The 20507-nt window shown below is 35.6% G+C and overlaps 1 protein-coding gene across 1 annotated transcript; it reads right to left on the bottom strand.

The window, feature by feature from the left end:
• Nucleotides 1–256: 256 nt before the first annotated feature.
• LOC105184291 (facilitated trehalose transporter Tret1) lies at nt 257–20348 on the bottom strand. The gene is made up of 5 exons (XM_011143000.3): nt 20049–20348; nt 6221–6750; nt 4099–4404; nt 3540–3742; nt 257–1473 (listed from the first exon to the last, which is right to left on the bottom strand). The coding sequence occupies exons 1-5, from the start codon at nt 20128–20130 to the stop codon at nt 1182–1184; spliced, it is 1413 nt and encodes a 470-aa protein (XP_011141302.1). The 5' UTR covers nt 20131–20348; the 3' UTR covers nt 257–1181.
• Between the last annotated feature and the right edge of the window lie 159 nt (nt 20349–20507).

Genomic DNA, 20507 nt, shown 5'->3' with positions numbered 1-20507 from the left:
AGATCGAATTTCTTTCTCACTTAATGGTTGCTTTTGACATTTCTCATAATCATACAATACCAACAAAAAAAGTTGTTTTTTGAAAATCCTGTAGGGCCAGAAAAGTGCCTTATTTACTCGTTTAAAAGTGCTTTATTTACTCGTTTAAAAGTGCTTTATTTACTCTCGTGCTTTAATTGGCAACAAACAAGTTTGAGCCAATATATATTTCCCGTCTGAATTAACAATGTTTTGTCTTTTTGCGGTTAATTTTTCAGTTGACAGTTTTGTTAAATTCTGGAAATTCCAAATTTTCGCTTTATACGCAATTACAGGACATGGCCAATAGTTCGAAATTTCATAACGATATTACTAGTTTTCCTCATGGGTTTGCACCTCTGATTTTCGGGATGGATTGCAGAACAAATGTTTATACGTATAATTTATTTATTTCGTTCAATTAGTTACACATCGGTCCATCCGTCATTCGCCATCGTCACATTGATCCTCGCTCACTACCACGAGTACAAAATGTCATTTATCTGAACTAATTATTAATAAATTCTCTTGGAACTAGATCGAAAACGCTCGTATATATTCACGCGTTCGACGCTAATCGTCAGGTGGCGTCAGATTAGGAATATATGATTAACGACTTAGGATCGTAAGAGGGAACTCGATCGCGGCGATCGACTGATTGCGCAACCGTAAATATAAGTGAGAGGTGACAGCGTGAACGTATTTAATTAATAATTAACGAACAAATGCGGTGACGGGAATTTCAACATGGGTGGCGACCGATGCCATCGGTCCATATGGAAGCGCACAGGAGAGACTCCCACCGAGGAAGGCAAGAATGCCGTTAAACATTAAGTAAAGCATGGTCTACCAACCAGCCACTAAAAGGCCGATATAGTTTATTCGTTTAGCGAGATTTAGCATTCTTCCGCAGCGACTTGGGCGTTTCTTTCCTTTACGCGCCGCTCTTAAAGCAAATGCAAAAGTTTCGCCGCCGCGTTTATCGCCTCGTGTTCCGTAGCCACAAAGTCTTCATTTTACGCTCGCGGAGTTTGCGGCTACTCCATAAACAACGTCTTAAATTATCTACGCCGCGATCAATGTTGCCGCCACATCGGCTGAAATAGCAACGGTCGCGGCACAACGTGTTGTGCCAGTGCGAAGAGCCTACAGGCGTGCTCGCTTCACGCAATTGTCTTCAGCCGGCCGCCATTTTGCAGCTCCTCCTGAATCTCCTGGAAGGACTTGCCCTTTGTCTCCGGTATGAAGAAGTACGTAAACACGGCCGACACCGCCATGATCACAGCGAAGATCCAGAAGGTGACGTCCGTGCCTAGTTCCTTGTTCAACGCCGGATAGGTTTTCGTCACCAAGAAGGCCAGAAACCAATTCAGCATCACGGCGACACCGGAAGCGACCGCCTTGCTCTCGGCGGTGAACAGCTCGCCCATCAGCATCCAAGGTATCGGACCCAACCTACACGCAAAACATGACATCATGAAATAGAAATATTATAATCATCGTTATCATTAATGTTATCAGTGTTATTGTTGTTACGTCATGTTATGTTATTTATGTTTTATTATATTATATCATCTATAGAATAATAATAATATATATAATAGAAATGTTATCATGATAATATGGTAATATATATATATCATATTATAGTAGTACAATAATATAATAATAGCAATATTGTCATAATAATATGGTAATATAACATTATTATATTATATTATTATAATAGTATAATAATAATAATAATAATAATATAATAGAAATATTATTATTAAGTTATGTTATGTATATCTTATTAAATTATATTTCGTCATACACAATATGTTCTCTCAAGTAACCTTTACCAAACGTTATGCACTGATTATTTTCTCATCTTTTGAAATCTGATATAAGAACCCAAAAGGAAATAAAATGTGAAAAGAAAAATTGCTCAACATTTTGTTCAAAACACTTATACAAAGATGCAAGATATAAGGTTTGTTGATAATAATATAATGTTGATAATAATATAAAATATAGATTATAAAATATACAAAATGTATAAAAATTAAAAAAATATAAGGAAGATATAAAAAATATAATATCTCGCAAACAAGAGATTTTTAGGAGAAATTTTTGAAAAAAAAATTGTTTGGTTCGAAAGGATAACATAAGACATTGACTTTTGTTTGATTTTGAGAATCTCTTTTAAAATCACAATAAGGTCACCACAACAATTTTTCCGACGGAATTTCGATATTTTATAATAGGAACTGATTTATATCATAATTCTCTATAAAAAATAACTAAACACGTAAACACACACACATACATATCTTGAAATATAAGCAGATAATAAAATACCCATCCATATAATTATATTCGTATAGTTGTTATATTATGCTCTTATAAAAATTTAATACTGCAAGGTTAGTGATTAATTTATTTTGTGTATTACTTATTTTGTGTATTAAACGTACAATTGTTAGTAATTCCTATAGATTTAATTACTGAGTTGGTAGTGATCACTAGTACTTCAGTATTAAAGTCATTAAACACTATCACAGAGAATTATTGGTTGATCAGTAATAAATTAATGTTACTCAATAGCTTTATTACTATAGTCACTGATAATTTTGAGTATTTAAACAACGGTTATTAACCCTTTATATCCTAAATTAATTTACCCAAGACCTTTATTAAATTTTTGCGTAATTAAATAACTCTTGGCATATCATAAACATAAGAAACAAGAAAATAAATTTTATAACAATTCAACGATTAAATTTTGACGTGGTACTTGTAAATACCGATAGGAATGTAGGATAAGACACGGGAAAAAGGTTCAAGAACGCATATATAGAGCGGTACTCTGTAGTACCGTCAGGATACAAAAGGTTAAAATAAGAGTTGCCAATATTTCAGAGTAATTTAATAATATTTCATATTATTACATATTAATAGCTTAAGAAACCTTAAGCAATTAATATTTCATATTAATACCTTAAGAAACAATTATTAATACTGGGTTTTTTTACAATATTTCCCTATATTATATTTCGTATATCGTTTCTTGCAGTCTCAAAACGTACCGGGAACTTGTTTTAGCAAAGTTATATTTATTTACCGAATATTATAAGTAATATTTTAAAGATAAATATTTGCAAAAACAATATAAATTTTTAACGAGAAAGATAAGCATGAATATTTCCGTTATCATTATAAATTGTTTTATACTATGTTTTTTTTTAATCTAATCTATTGTAGTCGTTAAGTTGAAATCATGAGAAGACATATTTTTTTATTATGTAGACAGAAACATCAAGCATTAATCTACATGGCTTATTTCTGTTTAATTTAGTACAACCAGTATTCCTCAATAACAACGTAATAAATTCACAAGGATTCGCAATTAAACACTGGCCACAAATAATTACTGAAATATTGGCAGTATTTAATTGCTGCAAATTTCCTAGTAATTCCCAGTATTAAATTTCCATTAAAGTATCTTATCATTGTATTGAGTTTGTTAAAAGGCTTACCCGACGGAGAAGACGATCATAAATAATGTCAGAGATGTGAGCGGCAGCCAACCGAGCGTACTGACGTCTCCGCCGTCATCCTTAATCTTGAAGTACAGACCGAGAGCCACAAGGCTGGCTGACATAACGCCTGACGAGAATATTAGCAGCGGCTTCCTGCCTGCGCGATCCACAATCACGGCTGCCACGGCTGACATCACCGCCTGGCAACAATGACACCTCGAGTAAACCGCATCTAACAATTACGTTGTTGATGACAATCATGCGAGATACGAGGCAAGATGCGAGTGCGCAGAATGCGAAAGAAGAATTTCCACGCGGATGAAAAAGTTCCGGGAGGGAAATAAATAATTCGAGGGGCTGTATAAGAAACAAAGTAATATTTTAATAAACTTACATCAACTGTTTCGAACGGGCAGCGAGAATTGCAGCTTAAATTTTATGCTCAGAGGAATATTCGCCTGTGAACTCTGAAAGTTCTATCTCGGGGGAAAGTTTTCTAACGTAATTTCCGCCTCAGGTTGACACATAGCCCCGCCATTTTTATCAATAAACACACCTGAACGAGCGCGATTATTATGGAAGCGATCTCCGCCGGCATCGAGCTTCCGGATGCCTCGAAGATAGTAGTGGTGTAGAAGATCACCGCATTTATACCGGACATCTGCTGGAAGAACATGGCACCGAGTGTGGCTAACATGGCTCTTCTGGTCGCAGAGTCGCGTATGAGATTGAATATGCTCGACTTCTTCGACGTCGCCTCTTCCGCTGCCCGTCGCATCTCCGCGAGCTCCTCGGATGGATCGTAAGTGTCGCCTCGCAGGACCGTCAATGCTAACTTAGCTTCGTCATCTCGCTTTACGTTCTATAATATATGGAAAAGTGTTCTCGTTTTCACCAAAAATTAAAATTCAAGTTATTTCTTTTTCAGCGTCAAATCAGTAATTTCACGTTACAAGCGATGGAACAAAGACGACTTTCTGCGGATTGGTCTTCAGAGAGACTAATTGGATATCCCACTATTACGTTCTTCGGCAAACTTCAAATGAGGCTTCCGCTCTGATGAATTTTTAATTCCAGATACAGAGTGTTAAAACTCGAAAGAAAAGCAAAAAGAAGCGTCCACCCCGAGACATTTTCGCCGAGGCACAAAATCGTCTTCCGGGAAGATTGTTCAGAGGATAACTTGTCATTACAAAGTAATGCACCATGCAATAGCGGGAAACTTTACAAATAAGGACATTTTTCGGCCCCTACAGGATTTTCAAGAAACAATTTTTTTCTATTATATAATCATGAAGAAATGTCAAAGCCATTAGGTAAGAAAGAAACTGGATCTATAAAGCTAAAACTAACTATTCGTTTAAATATGTCATTATAGTACCTAAACCCTTTTCATGACTAACGAATGAATTAATAAAATGTTTTTACTCAATATACTTCTCTGGCATCATTTTAGACTATAACATGTATCGTTCCCAAGGTGGAACTGAATAGAACTCATAATGAACAATTTATTTTTTATTACTCCTGACATAAAAGTGCCAATAACAAATAGGTGATCACTATTATAGACTTAACCCTTTGCACTCGGAATATCAGCATAGCTGGTATGAACATTTATCGCGGCAACTCGAAATGTCAGGTATGCTGGCATAAAAAAAATCTAAAGATAAAAAGCAATAAAACAATAAAATACAGCAAAAAAACGTTGTCACACTTTATAAAACTATAAGATATAAAATTTGATAAATTTTGTCAATAAACTTATGCATAAATAATAAATTTTAACGTTACCTTTCCTCAGCTAAAAATTCTTCATGGCAATAATAATATTTATAATAATTATATTTATAATTATCGAATTGGTGAAAGGAAATGTGGAAATATTCCTCGAGCAAAGAATTAAATTTCTACATCGCGTCAAGATTGTGATCATTGTAGAAGTTTTAATTTTTTCTTTTGTAATTTTTTTATTTTGTTTTCTATTTTTTGTTTTCCTTTTATTTAATTTTTTTCCTTTTTCTGTCTTTTTCTTTTTTTTTAACACTATGATCTTGAATTTTAATCCTTTGCACTTGGAATGCCAGCACAGCTGGCATGAACATTTATTCCGGCAAATTAGGATGCCAGTTGTGCTGGCAGGTAAAAAATTTAAAGACAGAGAGCAATAAAAACAATAAAATGTGGCGACAACATTAAAGGAAATAAAAATTCTTTTTTGAATTTTTTCTAGGAATTTAGAAATTATATTTATAATTATCGAGTTGGTGGATGGAAATGTAGAAATATTCTTCGTGTCAAAGAGTTAAGCATCTTCTGATGGATGTTCAAAATTTGACAATTCTTCTTTCTTGTCTTCATCTGTCGAATAGGATAAATAATGAGCAGCATCATTTATACTATTTTCAAAATCTCTTGACGGTCTGAAATGTTAATATGATGGCTAAGAAGCATAATGAGCGAAGATATTAGTCCACATTAGTCATAAAAAGGGCTTAGACACCATAATGATATATCTGAGTTAATTATTCACTTTGGCTTTATGGGTCGAGTCTCACCTAATGTTTACCTTTGACATTCCCGATAATCACATAATACAAAAAAAGTCGTTTATTGGAAATTCTGCAAGGAGAGAAAAACGTCCTTATCGATCCTACTCCTTAATTGACCCAACGTACCAACAGCCAGACGGGCGATTCCGGCATCCATAAGAAGGTACCCAAGAAGCTGACCTCCACGAGTGAGCAGACTATAGCAAACGCCGTGTAGTTCATCATGGATCCGAATACGAAGGCCATCAGAATGCCGATGGTGAGGAACAACTGGAATAAGGCGCAGAGTGTCCCACGTGTCGATGTTTCCGCGATCTCGGATATGTACATCGGTATAAGGACGCAGCCTGCCCCGACCCCGACGCCCACTAAGAATCGGGCCGCGAGAATCAACCACAGCCGGGAGGCGAGTATGATGATCGCCCAGGACAGTAGAAACGGAGCCGACAGCAGGAGGAGCGCTTTCTTACGGCCGAGTCTGTCCGACATCGGTCCAGATGGCACGGCGCCCGCTATCGCACCTAGAGCCAGTAACGAGCCCACCCACGACCCTTCCTCCTCGCTGATAGTTAGCCAAGAGTCTGCTTGATACAATTGGGGTAGCACAGGAGACGTCCACGCCAGAGCGTTACCGACGCCGATAGCTATTAGGCAGGCTAAGAAGATTTCAATGCCAAGTTAATTAGAAAGCTTAGTTAATTAATTAGAAGACTCTCTCTCTCTCTCTCTCTCTCTCTCTCGCTCGCTCTCGCTCTCGCTCTCGCTCTCTCTCACTCTCTCTCGCTCTCACTTTCTCTCCTTTTCTGAGGAGCCGCATTACACGGGTGCATATTGTTATTATTTAGTAAAAAATGCTAATGATGTTAATGAGATAACGATAATGAGCAACCGAGAGTTTCTAAACAGCGTACTTCAACCTCCGTTATTGCGCACGATCTCTCAAACCAAGATGAAGGCATTTAAATAATTCGATTCATGCTTCTAATTTTTGCCAAGGGATATTATATTTTCGACGGAAATAATTTTTCCGTTTTAATTAATAAGAAAGTATTATTATCGGAACCCATACAGCACAAAAGTTGCAGAAACATTGCAACATTGTTACAACGTTGCAACAATGTTGCTGCAACTTTCTGTGCCGTATGGGAAGTATTCTCTCAAATCCTTTCTCTCGAATCCTTTCACATTTTAGAAAGTTAACCCCTTAGCTATTAATGGCGGAAATATCCATACATTCTGAAAAAAATATAATTCACAACGAAGCAATTGAAATAGGATACTATATTTTTATGTTCTTAAGGTCGCTTCATTCAAATCCAAGATCAAAATTGCTAAATTCAAAACGGCTGATCTAATATGACGGACCGAAAATTCCAGGAATCATTCGATTTGCATAAAAATTAGAATGCAAAGGTTTTTGAAGCCGCTGATTTCAAATCTAAGCCAAAAATTCATGAATTCAAAATGGCAGATTCGATAGAATAGGCAAACAGTTCAATCTACATAAAAAATAATTTTGATGGGTTTTCAAAATCTCTCTGATTCCGTTTCCAAGATAAAAATTTGTTACACAAAAAAGACAGATTCAATATGACGACGAAATATTTAATTCCGCTCCATTTGCATGAAAATTGATATTTTCACCGTCAACAGTTTGAGTCATTATTCTTTCCGCGGATATTTCCATCATCAACAGCTTAAGGGGTTAACGAGGATTAACGAGTTTGCTTCTTAAGATTCGATTCGCTACGTTTCGTTCTATTTCTCTTCATGTTGGAGTTTATTAGTCTAGATACTTATAACGGGACCTCAACGTAACATTTATCTTATCGCTGTCGGAATTAGTGTCACTGGCACGTTACTTGGCATCTAAACGCGCCATTGAGCTCTTATCGGCCATTATACCCTTTCATCGCAGTATTGCACTCGTCCGATGAATTACAAATTATCGCCTATCGGGAGCGCTCGATTGCTCTCGATAAACGGAGACTCAACGGACAAGCAATCTAACGCAAACAGATTATCTGGTCATATACTCGTTTTTTGACGGAAAATTCCTTCCGCCGGCCGGGTTAACGATGACACGTCCCCTTGCAGCGGCAAACCGCTAGCGCAGGCTACTGTTTCGTTATCACCCACGGAAGAAATATGGCGAGAAGCTTCCAATGAATTTTTGCGAGTCCTCAGTATCAATTTGCAGAGAAACGAAGAGTCTCTCGGCGAACCTCTCCTCTCTTCTCATCACATTTGCCGCGTCAAAGGCGGTTGAGCGACAATTCAGCCGAGTTACTTGACTGAGCGTCGAAACTTCGACAGCGATAGGGATACGAAGATCATCGCGAGCAGACAGTGCGGCATTATAAGCGGCAACGGGGTCGGATCTATTCGAGGAACGTGGTCGCGTGAAACAGCAAATCCACTGTCCTCTGAAATTCGAGAGTCCAAGAAGTTAGAAGTATACGCAATAAATTGCATGGCCGGTCCCTTCTCGCTCTCTCTCCGCCTCCGTTCCTCAGGCACGTGTTACGAGGCGAACGTCTCATCCGTGTGTCCTTCGAGACGCGCAACGCTCATTTCAATAAAATATCACGACCGTCGATGAGTTTCGACTCATAAACAAGACTCTCGTAAACGGGCTTATTTGGCCGGGATATTACAATGACTCGCTTGACTGCAAGATCGACTGCGCTGTGTGTAATTTCGCAGGAAATTTCGAGAGAGACGTGGTAGAGTCTGTCGGCGTGATGTACTACACTGCGGAAGCCGTGGCTGCCGCGATTATACGCCGTAATCCGGAAAGTCCATCGGGTAGTACAGCAAGTGTATCCTGCGAGACAGTAGTCGGTGTAATTTGGCGCCATGTAAGCTCGCTTTATTTTATTCAGCGCCATTGTACTGAATTATGAACCCTCGGGGCTGCGTCAAATCAGAGCCTCGTCACATTCAATTTTAGTTTCTGAGTTTCTCTCTTAGGTTAAGTTTCATAATCTAGGGGAATTTTTATATATCTTATGTCTGAAAAATTCACTCGTTTCTTTTCTCTTAGAAGTCTTTCGAAGAACAAAGAGGAGACTTATTTCTTGTTGAAGCAAACGAAACTCATTCCTGCAATTCATTTTTGTCCGAGATAATTGTTCCAGGTTAGATATTTCCGATAGAATGGAATTCCGGTGGGCCGGTAGGCATGACTCGACAACCGATTCGATTTAACTGTGTTAAATTACGTTCAATGTTCAGTTAAAAATATGTTTCATTATGGTTAAATTACGACTCCGCCACGTTTTCATTTTCGCTTCCAGTTCCGGGACCTCGAGCTATCCGAGCTATCATGAGCACACCCGTAAAATTATATTATATTATATAAAACATTATATAAAATATGTTATATCAAATTATATTACATAAAATATTATATTATTCCTGCAAACTAAAAAGTTCTTCAAAAAAATATCCATCACGTGATTATTAATAAATTTAGAAACTAAATTAGGGAATCTTCAAATAGGACTGTAGTTGGCAGTGACAAGAAAAGGTATTCTTACATTGACCAGTTCTGGCAAATCTGTCGCAGTGAAAGATGAAACAATTACAACATGGCGTACTGAGAATTAAGAAAATTCGCGTAAAATGTTTTCTGATGTTTGAAACATCTTATATATATAGATAATCAAAAGATTATAGAAGAGAAGTTGGTATTATGGCTCTTATAGGTATTACGGCCACTCTCAACATCTCTGTTATTAAGTAGCGAATTCCAGTTATTACTTATGGAATCAATTATTCAATAGTTCGCCGTTAACACAGTAACGCTAATATATCAATACGTAGTACACAATAGCTAATCTTTATAACGCATGTTTATTTTCGAGCATTTTGAAATGTTTCCCAAGGTACATTTTAACATTTAGTTAGACATATTTCCTCATTATTTTTAAACTTAAGCATATTATCACACGAATATATGTTGAGTGTTTTGTTCATTACTTGACATTTTATTCAGCCTCTTTCAAGTTATGCAAAGTTAAATAAAATAGCATAATATTTTGCTAATGTGGCTCCATAAAAGTGCTGATAAAAATACTGTCTCTTTTTCGAAATTTTCATACCAAAGCAATTATTCAATAAGTCGATTCTAATCTATAATTCATTATTGCACTCATGTTTGCGTCTTAAATAAATTTTACTACAACATGGTAACATTTTTCCGTAGGCCGCAGTTTCGCTAAAAGATCCAAATCCATCAGCAAAGGATCCAGACAAGCCTAATCTAACTTCGGGCCGAACAGAGTTGGATCGGAGGTAAGTTTATTAGGATTTTGTACTTCCCCATGTAATTTTATATAATAAAAAATTGAGGTATAATTAATAAAAATCGTCTTATTATGAATATAAAGAAACACATTCGTATATTGGAAAAAGAAAGCGATTAAATCAACAAAACCGACGATCTTACTTGTTCAAATAAATAAAATATAATTCTGTGTGACGAGGACAAACCTGCCGTTCGTCACACAAACACTCTTGATAAACATTCCACGTCTCTACATTAATGTAATATATATAAAAAGATCTTTTCAACATAAAATTTATATTTATTTGTATTATTTATATTTATTATTTTATTATATTTATTTATGCAGTTTACAAATTTCTTCGTTTTATATAATCGTATGTTTCAATATAACGGCTTTTTTCGCTCTTCTAAACTCTTCAAACTCTATATTTTCTTTATAAGAAATTTTATTTTCTTTATAAGAAACGGCGAGACTGCGAATTTATTATAACTCAAATAACGCGAATTTATAACTCAAAGCCTCGAGTATCATATTTATCGAGCAAATTACGTATTAAGGCAACAATAAATCGCGCTCATGCAATCGTTGACTAACTTTCTATTGAATTAAATAATAATTTGTCGCAGCAATAACGTAATTTTTTTCAATATTGCCTTTAACATTTTTCTCGAGCGGATTTTATTTATACAAGCAAAATTTTTACAGTTAATTTTTCTCTGTATATGCGCTATTTTTTTGTTACTAACAAAAAAAGAGAAAGGTCTTGGAGTCTAATTGCGAAATGGTATATTTTTTCTTCAAATTTGCAAGCGAAATGTAATTGAGTTCTTCGTATTCTGGTGAGTGAAAAAAAATGGGCACACCCAAAAATTAAAAAATGCCAGGTATAAATATTTAATATATTGATTACAATACAGGTCGTTTGCCACCGCTAATCATTTTATTGTTTCTCGTTAATTTATACATAAAATTGCGCATAACAAATTAAATGTATGTACAGCCCATAGAGAACCAACAAAACGAGGTCATGAATATATGCATCGTAAAGTGCATTAATTTATTTATTGTACCTTTGACGATCGACATCTTTGGTCCAAATTTGAGTTAAGCGTTAGAATAATCAGTGAGAGTCACTATAATAGTCAACGTGTTAAAGTAATGTAAGTTTTTGCAGAATCTTATGTGAATTATTGAGTCTAATAGTTAATTCTTTCCGATGAAATTTACATAGCTCAGAGCAAAATTTGAAATTGAAATATTCTCTCGCTTTTTTGTGGTTTTAAAGTGTTGACATTTAACTTTTCGAAATGATATATAGTTTGACATTTGATGCACATAACCTCAAATAATTAGTAATGTTTATGATGACTATCAACAAAGAGCATATTCGATATCCGATGCATTTCGCATTTCATTTAAATAAAAACGCTTCTAAAGCAGCTAAAATGACTTGTACTGCTTATGGTGAAAATGCTGACCGATCACACGTGCCGAAACTAATTTGAACGTTTTCGAAATAGCGATCTTCACGACTAATCACGCCCCAGTCAGCTAAAAAATTTGAAGACGAAGAGTTACAAAATTTATTAAATGAAAATATAGCACAAACACAATAAGATCTTGCAGAAAAGCTGAAAGTAAGCCAGAAAACTATTTGTCAATCATTTATATCGTATGGGAAAGATACAAAAAGAAGAAAAATGGGTTCCGCATAAGTTAATCATTGACAACAAAAATCATTGATTGACCAATGCGTTATGTTCGCCAGACAACAAAAAAAAAGATGTTTTGCACAAAATCGTAATTGGTGACGAAAAATGGATTATGCATGAAAATTCTAAACGCAAAAAATCATGGGTCAATAGATAACATCGACAGCAAAACCCAAACGTTTCAGAAAAAAAATTTTTTTTTATATATTATGGGACAATATGGTGGGACCAGAAGAGTGTGCTGTACTAAAAGTTCTTGGAGCCGGGTAAAACCATTAAAGCAGAGATTTGCCAAAAGTAATTGATACGTTTGAACGATGCAATTGAGAAAAAAGGCCATTTATTGGATAAAGCAGCCGTAAAGTCATCCTGCTACAAGACAATATTAAACCGCATGCAGCAGAAGCCACAGAGGAAACCATTTTACACTTGGGCTGGGGAGTTTTCTCATACGCGACGTATTCTTCAGACTTGGCTCCATCAAATTTTCACTAGTTTCGGATGATGCAATATGTGCTGTCTGATACACATTTTTCGACAGCTGACGACGTACGAAATTTCATCGATGACTTTTGATCGATAGCCTCAAAGCCACCAAGTTTCTCTCGTGATGAGATTTGGAAACTGCCCAATAAATGGCATAAGGTCATCGATAATAACGGAAAATATTTTACTGATTAATCTTGTTCTATTGATTTTTAAATAAAGATTGAGAATTGCCGAAAATCGGAAAAAATTAACTATTAAACCTTATAGAGAGACGTTATCTAGTGAGGGGAGAATGTCGTGAGCATGGAGCGTCAGGTAGCTCAGTGGTTTAGAGCAGTTGACCCGGGTTCGATTTCCGGTCTAGCGACTACAGCGCTCTCGATATTTTTCTCTCTTCGGGACAAAAATAAGATGCAGGTCCCGAACGCACGACGTCTCCCGTCGCCACTTAGTACGCCCTCCTCCTTTCATGGTATATAAAAAGGGACGATGAAATATCTTGAAAACTAAGCATTTTAGAAAAAAATGTTTCAATCAAAAGTTGTATGGTTTCAAAGGAGACATAAAACAACTGTATCATTTTGTTTACAGATGGCACCACTTTCGAAATATTCACTGATCATTACTTTTTTTAAATAGAAACTCCAACTTTTTATTATATCTTCTTTTTCTACCAATTAATTTGAACACCTTTCGCCTGAAATATTTTTTTGTTTGTCTAATATTTTTTGAGATATTTCGCTGTCTCGATGTACTTTTTATATACTGTATAATGCGTTTTACGCTTTTCTTGTAGAATTTTGCGTATATGTATGTAACGTATGGCGTTGAACAAAATAATGATGGAAAAATTGTTTCTTCAAATGCATTAGTAGATATTTGAAATACTTTCCTAAAAATACCTTCCCCTTTGTAATTTTTATGAACATGATTAATTGTTAATTGAAATTGAACATAGTTAATTGTTAATTAACATGTTCATGTGAATAAATTTCTATCATAAAATATCTATAAAATATAATAAATTTTGATTCACATTCAATGTGATTCCTTGATTATTACGAGCAGTGTATAATATAAGTATCTCAATTATACACGTGACCGCAAACGAAATCTCCGAGCTCCGTTTTAATTTTAATTTCGTGGCTGAATTTTAATTTCGCAATTCACGTTACCAATATTCTGCGTGTATTGAAATGAATTATAGATCGTCACAAGTGAATTCGATGAAATAATTATCAAATGCGAGATATATGTCTCTCGTTGATTTTACAGACCAAAATTCCCGCTGATCGAGAACCTCGTTTTTCAACACGAGTAATTACGCCCGTGGAATTAAATATCTCCTTTCATTCGATTTTTCATCATAAAATCATTGCGATTCTTGGTCTGCGGTATTTAACACGTCGTCACCGTACAGGCGGAAATGCTATTACAAATCGACAACGATGAGCTCGATGGAATAATTACAATGTCCAATGTGTATCTTTATTGTTTACTTAAAAATCAGAATTCTCACGGAACAAAAGTTTTATGATCCGACAAATCATTCAATGTGAAACACGAAATCTCTTCTTTCCTTCCCTCAATCTCGTTGAAATCTATGGCCGCTCGCGATCTTTTTAATACGTGACACGTGTCTCACGAGTGGGTCTCTCAAATATATCTCTCAATAGATATTTTTCGTTAAATTATTGTAACATCGTTAAAATCGACGTTGTCGCGAGTGTAGTAAAATGAATGAAAATTAATCAACGTAGAGCGATGACTACGCGTCACATAGAAAAGACTGGACATCATACAGACGCTAAGCAATATAGTCGTTGGATATAGAGTTGGCGGATTAGGGATCCGCAAAAAGCATCGATGTCAAGTGATCATCGATGATTACTTTTCGATATTTTGCCATCGATGTAACGCCTTATCATACATCGATATTTTATCGATGTTTTTCTTCGATATTTTGTTTTTACACATTTAACTCTTTCGTATCTCTAGGACATATACACTGTATATCCCACTTCGAAAAAAATCATAACTTTAAGACAAATAGTTCTGGCTTAAAAAGTAAATAGTTTGAAAAGGAAAGTGGAAGAGAAAAATTGCAAGATAGTGCAGACATTGCAGCTAAAGAGAAAACGCCTATGCGTAAATAAGAAAAACATAAACAGTAAGAAAATTAACCAATCATAGTCGATTATTCTCCTTACGGTCAAGAAATAATCAACTGTAATTGTTCAATTTTCTTACTGCTTGTGTTTTTCTGTTTGCCAAAAGGAAGACTTTTATCTCAACTAATATTTTTACAATCCGTAAATAAAAGTTTATGGGACTTATAAAAATTGAGATGTGTCCTGTTTATATCATCTGTTCTCATTTTTCTTGTTCTATAGCTTGCATTTCTTAATAAAAGAATCTGTGATGAGTACATGTTTCTGTGAATTTTTTATATTCTGTTAACAATATTTGCTTGTGTAATTCTTCTATTGCATAATTCTTTTATTATATCGTAATCTTTATGCATTAAATAAAAAGAAATTAATTTTGTATAATATATAGTAATATACAAAATAAAAGAATTTAATTTTGAATAAAAACATCGATGTCAAGTAAATATCGATGCTATAGAGTCGACATTTATCGAATATCGATATTAAGTTTCGATGTTAATTTCAATGTCAAATATCGATGTCACTCTTACCGATGCGGAGCCCTAATTGAAATGCAACGCGACGAATTTCTGATTGTGGACGTCACTGAATTCCATCGTGAAATAGTGAGTATACAATTTTCATACTTACAAATTCCGAAAAGGAAACGCGGCCATTCAAGGAGTAAGAAGAAATACTTTCGTACAATATTCGCTTACAAACTGAGGTTTTATATGATATGGCATGCGGCTAATCTCACTTTGGCAAGTCGTACGACTGCAGTGTGAAGTCTCAGAGTGATTGTAAAAAGTGGGATCTACTTCAGAGCAATTTTTGGTATTAAAACAGTCACCTCACCTAAATGATACTATCTTGAATTTAGTGCTCCATAAATAGCATTTTAGCACCACTTTTTGGAATTAAAATAAAACTGCTAAGTATCAAATATCAATCATGCGTTTAACTTCAGACTTGTTTTATGATTGAAGGCATTTTTCTCTAGTTGTTCATGACTGTTTATTTACAAACCTGAAGTTAGCAAATGAAACGATACGCACAAGTAGTATCAAACTCTGTAAAAAATTGAAAGTCAGTCTCTTTTTGTCAATCGTAATAGTTGAATGTCGGTCTTCTTTTCTCTCGTTCTCTGTCACCACATTCGAGAATTTATTTTATGCAGTTTATAACTGTAGCTAAAAATCTTCCATCCTGATGCCTGATGCCCGTCATCTCAGTTGATACCTTATTGTCTTTTGTCAATCGTAGAAGTTGAATGTTAGTCTCTTTTTGTCAGTCCTAACATTCGATTATCAATTCTGTTTTCTGTCGTCACAGTCCCGAATTGATCTTATTAAACCTACAATTACAAGTGAGTATTTTCTCTGTTTTGATATTTATTCTCTTCATTGATATATGATTGTCGTCTATTGTTGCTATTAATAGTCGGTTCACTGTTGCTTGTAATAAATCGACAAAATGGTATTTCATTGTGATTGTTGTAAGCGGCGTTCCAAAAAGATTGAATTGCGCGCAGTCAAAATTAAATCACATTTGAAGCTTTTAAGAGGAAAGTATAATGTAAACTTGAATAATTTATGTAAAGTGTGCAATAAATGTTATTACAATATCTAATTTAATTTAATTTAATTCAGGGTGTGGACAAAGCGTCAAGTTCATCATTCTGATATATATTATGCGTCACATATGGTATATAGGCTATTTTCGAAAGGAAAGTTTAGTGAACGGGGTAAAATTATAACATAGTTAAATATATGGATATGTAACTGGATGATGAAAATCCCATGTAAAACGCAATCATAAAGACCCATTTTTCTCTGTAATGAAAAGTCCAATGGGCAAATCATTTCAGGGTATTATGAGGTACATATAAAAGAACAATTTTACATAATATGAACTTGATCGGTTAGGGGGCCAAGAACCGGCCTTATCGCAACCCTTCCTTTACAGAAATCTGTCAAGTAAAAAAAAATGTGCCACACAAAGGGTTAAGGCATTGTACGATGGTTTCGAGAACGCACGTTGTTACGAAGATTCGTCTAGGAAAAGAAAAAATGTACCCTCGCGATTATAAAAGCAATCGTCTTTAAATAACTTTATCTAACAGAGAAGCGAGATAAAATGTTTTTCATTGCTCAAAAATAAGCTTTGCATTATCGTTAATATCGTTATCTCTTTCTTCGGTTGGAGGCACGACGTGATTTTGATATATAGATAAAAGGACGGAATTCTCGCTGACATTTAGTTGTCGCAAGATATGATAAACAGGCGGAACGTATGTACTCGAAGAGTATGTCCGATTAATTTATGCCCCAATAATTTCTTATTTAGATCCTTTCCTCTGCGGCGATATGTCGACAAAAATATGGAAAGTACATCGGAAGGATAACATCGATGAAACGCGAGATGTTGTAAAACATCGGATACGTGAGAAACACATCGATGTATACAACAGGAAATAAATCACGCAACACCGCACGCGCGTTGCGACGGCAGCATTAAATATGATTAATAATTTATAACACGTTTTTCTCTCTCTCTCTCTCTCTCTCTCTCTCTCTCTCTCTCTCTCTCTCTCTCAGTTGCGCGTTTACAGCGAGAAACTCGATACAACGTGCACGCCCATATCTCGAATAATATACCAATGTAACGTTGGTAGTAGCAGTAAAAACAGAACATAAATCTGAATATAATGCAACAACTGTGCGCGAGTTTGCGGAGATGGCTGTTTATTAACCGATATACGCTCGAAATCAATTTAAATATATGCGCATGCATCGCATGTCCCACGTAACTACATGCCGCATTAACCAAATGCGACCTATCGGTTTATACGCCGTTCAAAACAAACGAAACGAAATTAGTCAGACGCGAGATGGAAATCGCATGATCGGCGAAGAAAAGGAGTGGAAAGGAACAGGCAGGACGAATGAATTTTGCCGTGAAATTCTGCCATGATATTAACCCTTAACATTAGAAAAACCAAGGCAGCCAATTTGGCTCTTCGCGAAATTCAAACTGCTTTAATTTTTTTCAACTTTTCCTCCACGTGATATTTTTTATGGCTTTTCATCATTTTTCATGTTCTTAATTTAAAAAAATGTTTCAATTATATAAGATTGTTGAATTTTTATTGAATTATCTACCTAGAAGGACCGTGGGAGCCAATTTGACTCTCTTATATCTGATATTGCATTCTCGCATGTTTTACGGGTTTATTTATAAATTTTATGACTTTAAATAGATAAATAAATATTTTTATATGTATCTATCTATTTGTTCGCTTGAGAAATAATATATATATGTACACATAGATATACATATATAGTATCTTACCGTTGACCAGTTTATACTTTTTATATTTTGGATTTTGTTGTTATAAATGCATAGATTATATACAAGGAAGTTACGTGTAAAAAAATATCAAGAGAAATCATTTCGTAAAATCTCGCGGAAGAGTTGAGTGCCTCATATGTTACCCAAAGACGAAAGTCTCAAAATTTTGATTCAACCGGAGAAGAAACTGAATCCGACGATGCTTCAAGCAAACGACTATTTTGTCAAAAACAAAACTGCAAAAAAACTACAAAATTGGAAAATATTGTTTAGTCTTTCACCAAAGATTAAAAGAAATTCAATATAATATAATTAACAGTTTTGTTTTTTAATATAACTAATAGTTCTTTTTTTTTATTTTATAATTACCTATACGTTTTGTTTCTTTCTATTTATTATTTACGAAAAATATACTTGGAGCCAAATTGGCTCCTACGGTCCTTCTAGTGTTAAAGCCTGACATTTGATGACAAATGGCTGACATTTGTTCCCACGTATGAATTTTGTCTCGGTCTTATTCAATGTTAAATTATCCGCTGCAGACAACAACTTCTCTATTTTTTATTTAATATTTAATAATATTAGAAGGTTGAATTAGTTCTGGTCTTTAGCAATAGATTGCTTTAGTAATAAGTTAATGGTTAATACGAATGTTGAAATCTGGCAACATTGAAAGATTTGACATTTTTCTATGACATATGACAGTTTGCTCACAATTGTTACTGATAGTTTTCATTGTTTATATATACGTCCAAAATGGATCGTACAAAATTGCATTTTCGACATTCAGTACCTTTTTCGTTTGATTTGGAAAAATCGGCAACTGTAGCTCATGAAACGCTTGTTACAACTTATGGTGATCAAGCTCCATCGTATTCCAACTGTAAATTTTGGTTTCAACAATTCAAAAGTGGTTATTTCGATTTGAGTGACAAAAAACGTATTGGTCAACCAAACAAATTCCAAGATTCTGAATTGCAACCATTATTGAATGAAAACACTGCTCAAACGGGAAAATAATTGGCTAAACAACTCAACAATTTCTAAACACCTACACCATAGGAAAGATTCAGAAGGAAGGCAAATAGGTTTCACACGAATTGAGTAAAAGTGCCATTGCAAATCGTTTGAATGTCGCCATGTTTTTGCTTGCCAGACAGAAAAAAGAGTTTTTTGTGACGAATTGTAACTAGAAATGAAAATTGGATTTATTTTGACAATCCAAAGCGCAAAAAATCACAAGTTGATCCAAGACAACCATCAACATCGATACCAAAACGGAACATCCCCGGTCACAGAACAATCCTCCGTATTTGATGGGATATGAAACGTGTGATATACTATGAACTTCTAAAACCGAGTGAAACAGTTATGGGGAAGCGATACCAGCAACAATTGAATGATGAATTGATGCAAGAAAGGCCAGCGATAGCCAGCAATAGACGCAAATTCTTTTGCACGATAATGCTCGTCCACATGTTGCTTTAATCGTTAAACAAACATTGTTAGAACTCGAATGAGGAATCTTTCCGCACCCAGCGTACTCTTCAGATTAACACCATCTGATTACCATCTATTCCGATCGATGCAGCACGCTTTGACAGATACACACTTTAATAATTACGAAGATGGCTGTCTGATTAGATTGCTTCGAAAGACAGATCGTTCTATCATCGCGGAATCGCTATGTTGTCAGAAAGGGTGGAAATGTTGGGAAAAAGTCGCAGCTAACAACGGAAAATATTTTGATTCATGTAAATTTAACCATTTCTTTAAAATATAGATTAAAAATTAACAAAATAAGACCATAATTAGTTCAACCTCCTAATAACTTTGAAGGATTAAATCTCGCTGCCGGCGTCGCGAGCAGTGCAGCCCAAATTCGCGTGACACATGGAGCGGAAGACACTTAGAAGGACGAACAGCGAAATACGCGCAACAGTCGTTGAAATACCGGAAATAGTTGCGAGATACTGCCACAGCTTCCTGCCATCCTGGCGCGCAGGAATCCCATTAATCATGCTCGTGGTCTCCATCTTCTCCAGGATCTGTTTGACGCTTTCGAAGACTCTATCTGAACACGAAGATCGCGGCGGATCGACGCGATGGCTTTGATGGCGAAAACGATTTCGGAATCGTCGTGTCAACGCGTTCGCCACCCCGTCCGATCACAAGTGTCTCGCCACCTACGACACGTTCGACGAAGGGTACGTCGGAAGTGCTGTAAACTGCATCTCGGACGACGCGGGGCCGCTCGTACTCAACCGAATGGACGACCTGTCTACCGGGACCATCGTATATGACGGCCGTCATTATCTGCCTATCATTATCACTAATCTCGCTTATCTGCGCGGAATGAAAAATTTAGAAATCACGATAAACCGGCCGGCTGCGGCGACCGCGCCGGAGTCGA

Source organism: Harpegnathos saltator, unplaced genomic scaffold, assembly GCF_003227715.2.
Source record: "Harpegnathos saltator strain DR-91 unplaced genomic scaffold, Hsal_v8.6 scaffold182, whole genome shotgun sequence".
Classification (NCBI taxonomy): Eukaryota; Metazoa; Arthropoda; class Insecta; order Hymenoptera; family Formicidae; genus Harpegnathos; species Harpegnathos saltator.
Note: the sequence above shows the minus strand (reverse complement) of the source record. Positions and strands in the feature narration are given on the sequence as shown.